The following is a 13,122-nucleotide window of genomic DNA, read 5'->3' on the forward strand; positions in this document are numbered from 1 at the left end:
GCAAATGGAATCGAATAACTGGAAGTACTCATTATGAATTCCAAAAGTAAACGAAACATGCCTTGATCTCTGTCATAAGTGTTTGGTAGTCATTTTGCATTTGAAACTGGTCAGAGTTGGGCTTGTTTTTATATTCAGAACACTGTGTCGCCTGTCCACCTCAGTTTTATTGTAAAGTTTAGTGTAGTAAGTCGTAAAATACTATTTCAAAAATCTAAAGTAAAAAAATTCATTATAATTGGAACTTTAATGACTCAGACTAGTTCCTCCATAAAAGAAAGTCCAGACAGACAGTAGAAATTTAAGATATCGAAATGGGACCCAAAAAGAAGTCCGTAGCTGTAGCTATTGCAGACCCTAAACCAGAAGATCAACCACCTGAAAAGAAGGAGAAGCCAAAGAAAGAGCCCCTCCCCGTCTTCGTATTCGATGTTATAGTCAACCATTTGGAGGCCGCAAATACGGAGTTCACCAATCCATCGAAGCTAGAAGTCACAGCAAACTTCTTCAAAACTCCACTTATTCTCACCAATAGTCAGATAAATGTTAGCGATTTCAAGGCTAACGCCGGTCTCTCCCTTCAAAAGGACCCAAAGGAAATTCGTAAGATGGTTAACGATTGTGGGATATCCTTCAGCGTGGTGTACAGCAAGAAGGTGATTGGCTCTGGACAGGCATCGTTCCCCCCCAGCGTAGTGGACTCCATCGAAAAGGACATGACCGATATCCTTCACTCGGACGTCATTGACTTGGCTGCCGGCGGCGAGGTGACCGGCAAGCTGGAGTTCTCTTGCCGGTTGGTCGTCATGTGCATTGCTGAGTAAGTAATTCGAAATATTCACTTGCATACATGTTTTTTGCTAAGTATTCCACTTAATTTTATATTTGCTTACCCTTTCAGTGAGCCTGAGCTCGAGTGCGCCCGTAACATGGACAGGAGCATCAATGCACAGGATATTATGTTCGTAATGGGTGAATCGCAGGTGTGTCCTAGTGCCTGTGAACCCTGTCAAAATGATTTGGAGCCGGAGGAAGGCGACGAGCGGCTCAGACTGGACCTGGATCGATATCGCAGCCAGGGTGGTGGTATAAAGCCATACAATATGATGACGGACAACGCATCTGGGATACCAGCGTGTTGCGAACTTAAGGTTACTAAAAATATATATTTTTTTATTTTCTACATTCAATTCGAATGATTTGTTTACAGAAAATGGCAATCGAGTACGAGCGGATGATCGATTCCATTACCAAACAGACCGGCATGCCGCCTCCCAAGCCTCCATGTCGTAGTCCCGACGAGGCGAACAACTTTGGCATGAACCCCTGTTGGTGCCAGCCTGAACTTCCTCAATTTCTTGAGCTGCCCGAGAAACCGGACAAGCCATGCTTCGTTTACCTGCCCGCCACCCAAGATCACGAGCCGGACTTCTGCGAGAAGAACCTAATGCCGGTTCCCATTGCCGACTGCGATGGACAGAAGCCGGACATCAAGCCCATCCGCTTTTGTCCGGTCTGCCTGACGAACATGTCGTGGCTGCCAAAGTTTGCAGCGTGCCCGAAGTGTGGAATCAAACCCATGCCCGTGGTGGAGGATAGGCACAAGGAGAAGAAGGTGTCGGCCGACCAGATCCTGCTCGAGTACTTGGGCAAGGGACCATCCACCGTGGATGACTACTGCACGGATCCTTGTGAAAAGGCCAAGAAAGATAGAGCCGACGATGATGAGTGTCCACCATGCCGCTGCAGCTGCAAGTTCGGCAAAATGTGTGCCCACTGTCGCATTCGAAAGATGTGCGCCGATATATTTAAGAGCGATCAGGTGGCTCCCAAGTGTCCAAAAGTGGAGCCGAAGGAATCGGAGGACTACTGTGTGGTAAACAAGAGCTCCGAGGACTGTCGACCCTATTTGGCCAAAGTTTTCTCCGAGTTGCGCGATCTCTACGATATCAAGGACACCAAGAAGTTATCCGAACTGGACGAGAACTGCGATCGAGCGGTGCCCAAAACAGAGAAGCCGGAGAAACAAGAATCCAAAAAGGAGAACCAAGCGCCCAAGAAACCACCTTATATACCACCTAACAACAAGGGTCATATTTCCGGCAGACACAAGCGATGTGTCCTTCAATCGGGATTTGTGTCGCGACGACATGGTTGGGCCTGGAGCAACAGCTGGGAGGCCAAAAAGCTGGGCTGGCGTCCGGGTGCCATCCGTAAGCCCATCAAGAAGCTGATGAAGTTCTTCCTGGAGCAACCTGCCAGAGAGAATGCGTTCGCCAAATGCAAGGATACGGAGACTTTGGAGCGGGAAAAGGAGCTTGCCTCACCGGTGTTGAATATATGCAAGAAGAACGGCGAGATCTTCATCACCCTGCGTCCTCTTGCTCCCTTGGGTATGCGGCAGAAACCCATCACTTTCCGGATTGTGAAAAGCGAAATGGCAGTAGCCCTGCGTGAGATCAAGAGAAAATTGAAGGACAAGGGATTCCGCAAGTGCACCTGTCACCAAACATTGATGATGTGCCGTTGCAGGGATCCCACCGAAAAGGTTCACCTGCAGAGGGCTTTGAACAGGGAGTGCCGACGCCATTGCATTCCACCAGCTGGCGACCATCTGGTGCTCACGGATACCAGCGAAAGCGACATGGAGTTTGACTTTGATGTCACTCCGCCAGCAGGAACGGAGCAACCATGCCAGCCGCCTTTGCCGGATACCGTTAACCATGGCACCCAGACATCCAAGAAAGACCAGATGCCACTACCTCCAAAGTATCCCATCCGAATTCCTCCCTATTACAGAGGCTTCGACTGCGCCGTGGGCGATCGCTACATGGGTACGGCATTCGGATGGCCGGGAGAAATGGTCTTCGAGGATGGCGTCTTTGGGATGATGGGTGGCGGACCACATGGCCCCAATCCAATGCCCTGCGGCAGACCTCGGGTGCCAGGAGCTTGGGGCGTTGGCGCAGGAGGGGATGGTGGAGGAATCGGAGGAGGCGGGGGTGCACGAGGAATCTTAGGTGGCGGAAGGTCAGCAAGAGGCGGAGGAGCTGGCGGCGGCCCGGGTGGCCTTGGAGGCCCCGGCGGACCTGGCGGTGGTGCCTGGAAGGGCTTTCCTAGCGCAGCCGTCGGAAAAGCCCAAGGCCAAGGCAAAGGAAAAGGAGAAAAATCCGAGCCTATACCAGTACGCTATCCGAAGAGATTCCTCAAGCCAGCCGAGGAGGCAGCCAAGGCCGCCAAGCAGGCGGAGAAGGACGCTGTGGATGCGAAGAAGAAGGGCATTAATATGATCAAGTATCTGCAGAAGAAGGGAACACTGGTCCGGCCCTGGAATCCGCAGGAGGGCAAGGACAAAAGACCTAGACCACCCAAAGGTGGCTTTGTCGGAGACGATGGTCTAAAGGATAGCGAAAGGAAGCGCAAAATGCTCCTGGCCGTACCACCAATACCAATCACTGAGATGCCCCGGCGAGGAAAAGCACCCAATCCCTGTGATCCCTATCGCATGGATATAATCTACTGAATGGTCTTCATTGTCTGCATTCATTCCAATATCGCTAAAAATTTAAATGTGATATGTCTCGCATACTTTTTATAGTACGACTAACCAGTTTTTATTTGAACGTTTTTCTTTTGCGCTGCCAATGGGTAAATGGCACTTCAATTTTAAGCCATTCATTTCGTTTCATATACACAAAATTCATGTTTTCCGAGTGTTTTCCACAACGATGCTAAGATCATCTTTGTCTGCATGATTTTTTCCGTAAATAATGTGCCATTTAATATCGAAATGCAGGAGACGACGACACTCGCCTGCTAATGCTGTGAAAATCCGAATGGCATTATCAAATTTTATGTTATGGCATAAGATGCCATAAAGCCGTGCTCTCGTATATTATACATGAAATATGGCAATTTCAATTAGTTTTTAGTGCCGCCGACATACAGACACAGACTGGGGATTAGATTTTGTAAGCCCAACAGCTTGTTTGCGTTATTATAACAGCATTTCGGACTGCCATTCCCACTCGAAATGACATCGCAATCGGGTTGCGTTTGTGGAGTCGAGTGGAGCAGAGATTGAAAATGTTGTCTGTGCAGTTAATTAAATGGCAGGCACGCACAGGGGGGTTATGGGCAAATTTTTGGGGAGGGTGTGGCGATAGTACTCCATTGCGATTCCAGATTTGAGCCAAAGCCCACCACACACACACACGCACACGAAATAATAGTAAATTAATGGGAAATGCTAATATATGCTAAATACGTAAGCTGATTAGCAGGAAACTCAGCATATCCATACATCGGATGGAACAGACAAGCTTATATATTGAGCCAATAAGTAGCCATGTCAACCTATCTTAAATGCCCAATGGAATTTTGAAATTATTCCACATTTTACTATCTTATTTGTCTCAGTGCTTTTACTGACACCATTACTATATTTTCCCTCTGGGATACCGAATCTCTTGGCTGAAATATTCACCCGCCAACCCGAGGGATTCAAATTGAGCCAATTTATTAGGCCTTTCGCAAAGGTTTCAAATTTACACAAGGAGTACACGAAAATTTATAATTATACATACAAATTAGGCCAATTAAGTGGGGAAAGCAAAAATGCGAAAAAGTTCATTTTCAGCCTGAAATATTTTAGCACGTAAATTAGGCAAAGAAAAAGATATCTTACCTTGGCAAAAGGGAACAAATAATTGTAAGAGAAAGTGTAAGAAAGGGTTTTAATTGCATTAGCCTCAACTAGGGAATACTTGTGTATTAATGCATAATAAAACCTGGTTTAAACTAAAACAAAAAAACTACGTAACAAAGAAAGCTTCACTATAAGTCAAAAATCTCTTGAGCGAAGGAAGCGCTTTATAATTTGGAGCTAAAATTCAACAAATTCAACAAATTTAAGGTAGCCAGTTTAATTTGCAACAATGTTTCTTGGTAAACATAAAACCACATAAAAAGCCTAATAAATCACGGCACAAAATTCTGATTTGTCCCGGTTTTTAGCCATGGAAATATTTCATAGGCCACTTAGCAGGTGGCGGGACCGCATTTGTTTTTGCCACTGCAGATAGGCAGGAAAATATTCCGAAATTGTGACACTTCGGCAGCGAAATATGTGGGCGATGGGAGGATGGGTAGATGATTATAATATTCGCAATTATGTTTTGAGAGGGGCAGAGAGTCCTGCATAATTCAGTGGACCAGAAGGGTCGATATTTTCAGGGCAAACCCTTGTTGAATATTTCATATAATGGGATTTTTAATTCGACGCTTTAAAGTCAACATGGCGATGGAGCGCAAAGGTAAACGCATTTTGGCACTCCATAAATCAAAAAATTCAAGTGCCGCTCGGCTGGCGAACAGTTGATACCCTGGCCCCAGGGCCAAAATGCGCACAAATATTTATTCAGGCCGTTGCTGGCCAGGTTGTTGTAGTACTGCCACTCCTCGCAGGATTCCAGGACATCCAGGACCACCCACCCTCGTTGTAACGTCATGTCGGTGGCCATTCAGTGTGGCAGTTTACATCCGTTTCCGTCAGCACAAATAAAGCTTTTATCAGACGTGGAAAACTGCGTCCAAGGAATTCCCTTGGACTCGGCCGGCCACGTTAAGAAAATATTGTGCCATAAAAGGGACCAAAGTACTGCCAAGTTGAAGACCGAAGGCCTCTTTTTTTGGAGGGGCTGTCCGAGACACTTTATCATCATTTGTCAATTAGTTGCACTACCTTTGTCAGGGGAAAAGGAAGTCTGCGGATGTCTGGCCGCTGGGCAAGTCCATTAGCAGAGCCAAGTTATTTGCTGCATAATTCATAATAATTATGCCAGCAGATTTGTGATGCCCCCAAAAACTTTTCAGCTGTTCAAATTAAGCAGCGTCTTTTTGTGAATACTCGTAACATTTTCGCCGCTTAAGTTTCTCGCATTTTGCGAAACTTCCACTTTGCTCCTGGCGCTTTTTGCAATTTTTCGACCATCTGCGCGAATTTTAGATTCGTTTCCAGCAAAAGGCTGCTGTCAAAGGAAGTTGGTACAGGGGGGAGGACTGTGATGGTGGCCCACCGGCTGCTCCTTCAGTTGACCTGCCATAAGCTGCCATAATGCCAAAATACCAGATGTGCGCCTCCACTGCAAATTGGGTTTTAATGAATATTCGATTGCAGCCATTTAATTGCCACATGGAGAAGTCAAGTCGCGCGACTCGACACGCTTGCATGCAACCAGGCACGCGATTCCACATTTGCCACTCGCTGTTCGTTCCGCTGCCGCGCAACCGTTGCTCTAATTAATGCAGAAATCCGCCCTGCGACAACGCTGCGTATGAGCAACAAACAGCCAAACAGCGACTTGACGGCGTAATCGGAGTACTCCGTGCGCTTCCAGTGTGGGTGTTGCTTGGTGTGGGCTGGGTGTTCATCCGGCTGCACCACAGCAAGAAAAATTAATTCAAGTTTTGAAATGGAAATTTCGTTTAATCTAAGCACTTTATTTAATTCTACCAAACGCTTTAGGTCGCTTTTTGCCACAAAACTGCCGCTCTATATTTTCATTTAAATTTAAATATTTAATAAATAATAACAACTATGTTTTTAAAATATTATTTTATATAGCTGTAATTGCTCAAATCATTCCTTTGATTAATTATTTAATTTCTGAGTAAAACTCGCACTTAAACAGCAATGATTTTCTGCAGTGTGGCCTACATTGGGTGAACTTGCAGCCAGACTGCCAAAACAACAAAAACAAAAAAAAAACTGAAACAAACATTTTGTTACCAGCAGCTTTACGATTCCATTAAAGGCTAAAAGGAAATGTCAGCCAGAAAAGGGCATCAACTTCAAAAGTTCTGGGATATTTTGGCCAGCACTCCCGCATTTGCGATTTTTGTGTGGCTTAGTTTGCCACAAAACTTCGTACAACAAATGGCAAATTCATGAGCAAAAAGAGAGGAATTTGATTAAAGCAGGAAAAGTATTCTTTGTTCAATGAAATTCTTCATCGCTGTCTACATTTCGGTTTGAATATCAACGGTTACTTTGGTTTAGAGTATACTACAATCCAGTTTGTCAACAGCTTGTGTGTCCCGATAATAATCCTAAAAACGAAACTTTCTTGTTATGAGCTTTCCCCGACGCAATCCAAAAAGTACGAGGATCCAACGACCCCCAAGTGCAATAAAATATTTATTCATGCATGCATGTGAACCTATGCGCGGAAATTTCACTTGTTTTTGTGCAGCTCAAAAACACAAATAAAATAAAAATAAAAATAAATCCCAAAAGCAATTGCTTTGCACTGCTGTACTCGGAATTTTGCGCAAGTTTGAAAGAATTCCCTAAGAAGGTGTGGGCAAATAACATAAAATTCACTACAAAGTATTCACGCCAACTAAAATAACCAGTTATGGTAAATTTGGAATCTCCGAATGCAGTGTTGTACATATTCATTCAATATATTTGAAAAGTTAGTAAAGTTAAACACTTAAGCGTTGAATGGTTTTTTTCTCTGCCTGCCATATAATCCCCTTTGGAAGAATGAAAACCAATTTATTTAAAGTAATAAACTAAATAATCCCTGAAAGCTTTTTTCGCACAAAACAATAAACAACAAATAATTTCGCATCAGTGTGAAGTGGAGTGTGCAATGTGTTGTTGATTGATTTACAATTTGCCCCATCTATTTCCGTTTCCTTTATACGGCCCCAAGGGATCAGCATTTGTCATCAGTTTGTAGCAATAAAGGATTAAGTGAATAGTAAAATGAACCACGAAAAACAAAAGAGCCAAAAAACACAAAAAGCAAAACCATCGAGCAACGCAATGCCATTTGGTCGGATTTTTGTGGGCATTTATAGCTGTAATCGTTATGCCACAGAGCAATTAAAAGTATAGGAGATAAATTCAACAGAGAACGCCAGAAGGCAGCTGCAAAATGAATTTCAATTAAACGGAAACATGCCCTGGCCAAAAAATAAATAGCCAAAGAAAGTTAAAATTCAATTAAACGATAGTTTGGCTCAAACATAAATTCCCCAAATTCCTTGCACTTATGTGAGGCTAAGAGAGTGTTGCAAACTTGGCCCAAACTGCATAAGGACAAGCGAGCAGACAAGGAGCAGCTGTTCGTCCTGTCACTGACTGATTGTCCTTCGTCTCCGGGAGTCGGGATATTGCTGATGAGCCATTGGCCATGAACTTTATGGACATTTTGCGGTTAAACTTCGCCACTTTCACCTACGCCCGGCTTTTGGAACCCCTCCTCTGTGTACTTGTGTTTATTGGCAAATATTTTTGCTAGCTGGAAAAATATTTGCGCTCCAGTTCGAGCAGCAGTCTAGCTGAAAATTGTGAACTGCAAGCAGCCGCCGGCGAGCAGAATGTGCAGCATATTAAGCACTTTAACCACACGCACACATCCAAACAGCCACACACACACTTTGGCAGTTGATTCTGGATGGAGTCATTGAACCGAAGAGGGCATTAAGCTGCCCATTTGCATCACACAAGTCCCGACGACCGAGGAGCCATGAGAATGCAATATGCAAATGGGTGGCAGCCACACAAAAATATCCTGTATCAGCTTGGTTGAAAGGTGTCGGGCTGCTTAAAATGTACAAAGGATTCACTGGCTCCAAAATGGAGTTTGCAAATAGCAAAGTACAGTTCTTGAAAACCAACAGCAAGCTGGCTCAAGCTTAAAACAGAAATATTTCTCAAAAAAATTCTAAGAAAGAAAATAAATAAATGGAATAGGTTTTATATAAACTCGAAATGCAAATAATATTTAAATAATTCCCAAGTTTAGAAGGGCAGTTATCCTTTTCTGCTATATTGAACATACTTAATTGTTTCCAAGATAATGAAGTTTCCAAAGTCAAGCTGCTGATTGAAAACCCGCCCAGACTTTTAAGAACAACTTTCGAGTAACTTCCAGCACTTAACGAACCCGACAGCAACTCAACCACGAATGTTTTCCAAAATATAAATTAATTGTAGCCCCAAGAAGAACGCCAGCTGACTGCATCTGAAATAAGGCCAACGAATTCTCCGGTGCAGTGAAGTTTCTTGCCCTTGGCGAATTGTAAATTTTAATGACCCCGTTAAAGGGTTGAGTGGGTTAAGGAGGCACAGTGGGCAGGCACAGTGGGTGGAGGTTGAGGTGGCTACCCCGCAGCCAAGCACAAAAATAACTCAACAATGACAAACAAGGAGAAAATAAAAATGGCATAAAAATAAAATATTCCGTAATAATGCATAAAATAAAGGAAATGGGGCTCTGCTCGAGAAGAATTGAGTTCTCTGGGCACGAAATTTCACACGAAGCGTTGGGTATTGTACCATATAAAAATAGATGTGCTGGTGTTGGTGTGAATCTGTGTGTCAGGACACACTCACACACACATACAGAGACTCAGTGGGAGCACTTCTTGTCCTGTTTTCGTTGAGGGTTTTTTTTTTTGTCAGCCGTCCCAACCTCATCATCAAACGGACTGGCTGCAACACACTTTTATCAACTTTAAATCCGCAAAATGAGATTTCTTGTGGATTTGCATAGATTAAACTGCAATGTCCCTCCTCTAAATAAGTAAATTCCGTATATATGGCATAATATTTTGTTGCTGGTCAGTGCTTTTTCGCAGCTCGTTGTTGGTTTTTCATGGCTTGTTTGGCATTTGTTGAGCCAGAATCACTGGCTCGTGGTCCATTTCATTTTGCTTCTTTTTCTGGGCTATTCCCGTACTTTCGTTTATCGTTTAGCTCTTGGTCTTTTATCATCGATTTTGCGGTTCAAATACGCTTTTTGTTCATTCTGTGGCCACGCAGAAGAAAATCAGTGTGTTATTGGCAAATGTAGGATCCCCAAATAGCTTTTTAAATAAATGTTACACATTTTTGAACTAAATAACTAAAGAGTGATTATACTTTAAAGCATGAAAATCCCATGAAAAAACCAGAACAATGGACATCATATTTTCTATTTTCTAACAGTAGACAAAAAAAGTTGTCACGCCTTTTTTCCTATAAATTGCCTTCTTTAGTTAGCTTTTCTATATTTTTTTCTGTGTGGTTTTTCGTGCCCTACCAGGAAAAGTTTGTGTCGCTCGAAAACTCATTTAAAGTTTTAAAAGTGTTGATAGATGTCTGCCAGCCACGCCCAGTCTTGCAAGTGGCTACCGCCCATTTTTGCCCTTTGTTCTGGTTGCTATTTCGGCAGTGGCTGTTTTCATTAGCCAGGCTATTTCAAGGGAAAATCTGGCGACACGTGACGCACTTCAGCTTTTGGGCTTAACTTCCCCAGCCACCTGCAAAGAAGTGAAAATATAAAAAAAAGCAACAAACAAACAAAACAAGCAAACTTGTTGATAGTTGCTCGACACAAGCTTAGGGCTTCAAAAAAAGGAGGAGGAAGAGCGGTGCTCAACTTTAAAACGCAACACGTGTCGTGCCCACGGCGAAATCCAAGTCGCATAGACTGGCCCACAGGATCTGTTGGCATGGCCAGGACTAAATGGCATTTTGATTGATGTGTGCCACAAAACTGCTCCAAGTTTGGGGCCAATTGACAGAGCCCACATATGTGTGCACAGGTGTACTCTCATCTAGACCCACTTTGCTGGCCGAATGTCAAGTTAATTTCTGTCAAGGATTTGCCTAATTTTGTCCCCCTTAAATATTCAACGAAACCGGCAAGTTGGCTGTATAAAAGGCTTTTTATGTTCATCATTTCGAATCGAGTTGGGTACGATAGCCGAGAAAAAACCCGGCTTTAGTTGCCACAGAGCACTACGAACTACGTCAAAATGGCGGGGCCAGGTAATCAGAAAATGCCAAGTGCAGTCCCCACTCGGTTTTCATTTCGGCCACTCCAGCTCACAAAGGAGCCGAAAGTACTGAGCGCAACTTTTCGCTTTCATCCAATCTGGGATGGGGGGCAGGAAAAAAAAAAAACCCAACCCACGAAAGGCTCTCCAATTTTGCTGAATTCTCATCGCATTCAGGGCGCAGAAGCGAGAGAGGGATGGGTGAGGAGTAAGAGAGAGCGGGAGGGGCAACATTTGGGGGCGATGGGGCACCACCTGTTGTTGTAGTTGTTGCCGCCTAATCCACAGACCAAGAGCAAGATCAAGCCATAAACTGTTGACCCACCCAACGGCAAGTGGTTTAAAGTCCGCAGTCAGTGGTTATAGTTGTTTGAAGTTTAGTTCGTATATATATATATATTGGCATTTTCTTAAGCACTCATATTGCCATCGTTTTAGCCAATTGTATTAGTATTTGGGAGATAAGATTAGTTGCATGAAGACCCACAGATAGACGGACTTTCATGGGATTATTCACTTCACTGATTCAACGTCGAGAATTGATAAATCAAATTGTGCAGCATCGATTGAGCCGATTATTTGTATTTCAGTTCATAAATTACGAACATTGCGACACAACAGGTGCCGAGCACACACCCACACCACCCACCACCCACCACCTCTATCGACTGCGAATTGTCAATTAAGTTATTAGTTGGAGCAATAAAACTGTCAGGGCCGTAACAACATTAACATAAAGCTCACACAAATTAGATGCTGTCGTGGCAAACTTTTGCAATAAATGTATCTGCAGAAGTGTGTGCACAACTGACAGAAGTTCCGGTCCCAAAAGTCAGACGATATATATATATATATATATGTGTACAAATATATTTATTATATATATGCGGGCAGCTGTAGGTGGGTCAAACAAATCAAGTGAACTCGGAGCAGCTGCCGTTTGTCAGTGGTATACATTTAATTAACAATTGACAGTCGCTTGACAGTTGGCCGGGCACACAAAACCAGCAGGAGGAACACAATTCTCACCGCAGACACGGCTGCAGGACTCAGATCCTGATAAGGATAACATTAGTGCTGTGCGGTTCCTGCATTCAAGCTGACTCATTCGGAACGACCGAAGACTCGATTGACCGAAAATGAATGCTTAATTGGAGCTGAGATTCAATCGGTTAAGTGTATATGTAAAGTAGCTATATTAAAGCGGCAAACAAATGATACTAAAATAATAGAATTACTGAGAATTGTTATTAGATAGTTACACCAAGCGATTTAAATTAAAGCAAGGGGCATTGAGATTTAAACTAGCTTGTGATAACATTTAAACTAATATTACCCCTTTATTGACCATTTTTTAAGTAGAATATACAAACATCTTATAATTTATTAGCTTGTTCAAGCTGTAGTCCACTTTCCTGGCTCGAGAACCACTTGAGCAACTAGTTCGACAAAGGGACAACTCTGTAAAGGTCATAGTACGCTCCAAGAGATTTGACCCCCAAACTTTGCGGTCGGCCATCAATAAAAGTTGGCATTCACATCCACATGAGAATCCCTATCCGAATGCGAATGCGAAGCCGAATCGAATCGAAGGGTCCTTATCTTATCTTAAGTTCGGGCGACCGTGACCATGATCCTTGGCTAGAGAAAAGAGAAAAGTTTACTTTGGCAGCGTTTTATTCGCATGGCTTTGCATTTGTTTTTCGTGTTGCAGCTGTATTTGTGCTTGTGTTGCTGTTGTCTGGATGTGTGGACAGTTTTGTTTCCTGTCAATGCTTTTGTCACTTCGCACAGGACACTCGCACACATTCATCGAGGAGCAGAAGGGCACCCGCAGCTTTGTCATCACGTCTGTGGTTTATGTACATACAGACACATTTCCCGCTCGCCGGCATGAAAAGTGGAAAAGCATCCTAAAAACTAACTGTGATTCATGTAAAACATGTGGCTCCCGCAAATACAGTCGCTCATGTGTAATGCCAAAATGGGGAGTCATGAGGATTTTCCGCCCCACCCACCAACGTGCCCCATTCACTGGGGCAACTTGCATAAAGGCAACACTCGCCGAAAAGTTAACGCTCATGAGCAACATACACAGGGTTTTATTTCCACTTTTGTTTCACTTTTTATACCTCGTAAAAGGCCAGGGTATATGGTATCGTCAAAATGTTCGAAACAGCCACTATAAAAAAAATGTCCCATACTCGTACATTTCATGTTTGAAATCGTAGTCAACATAGTTTGAACCCAGCTCTGACTTTACCTATTTAAATAAATGTAATATTA

General features: G+C 43.5%; 1 protein-coding gene across 1 annotated transcript; it reads left to right on the forward strand.

The window, feature by feature from the left end:
• Positions 1-84: 84 nt before the first annotated feature.
• Positions 85-3,600, forward strand: LOC6728133. Its single transcript, XM_002103448.4, has 3 exons — positions 85-820; positions 902-1,151; positions 1,211-3,600. Exons 1-3 carry the CDS (start codon positions 315-317, stop codon positions 3,521-3,523), a joined length of 3,069 nt encoding a protein of 1,022 aa, XP_002103484.2. The 5' UTR covers positions 85-314; the 3' UTR covers positions 3,524-3,600.
• The last annotated feature ends 9,522 nt before the right edge of the window (positions 3,601-13,122 follow it).

Source organism: Drosophila simulans, chromosome 3R (genome assembly GCF_016746395.2).
Source record: "Drosophila simulans strain w501 chromosome 3R, Prin_Dsim_3.1, whole genome shotgun sequence".
Lineage (NCBI taxonomy): Eukaryota > Metazoa > Arthropoda > Insecta > Diptera > Drosophilidae > Drosophila > Drosophila simulans.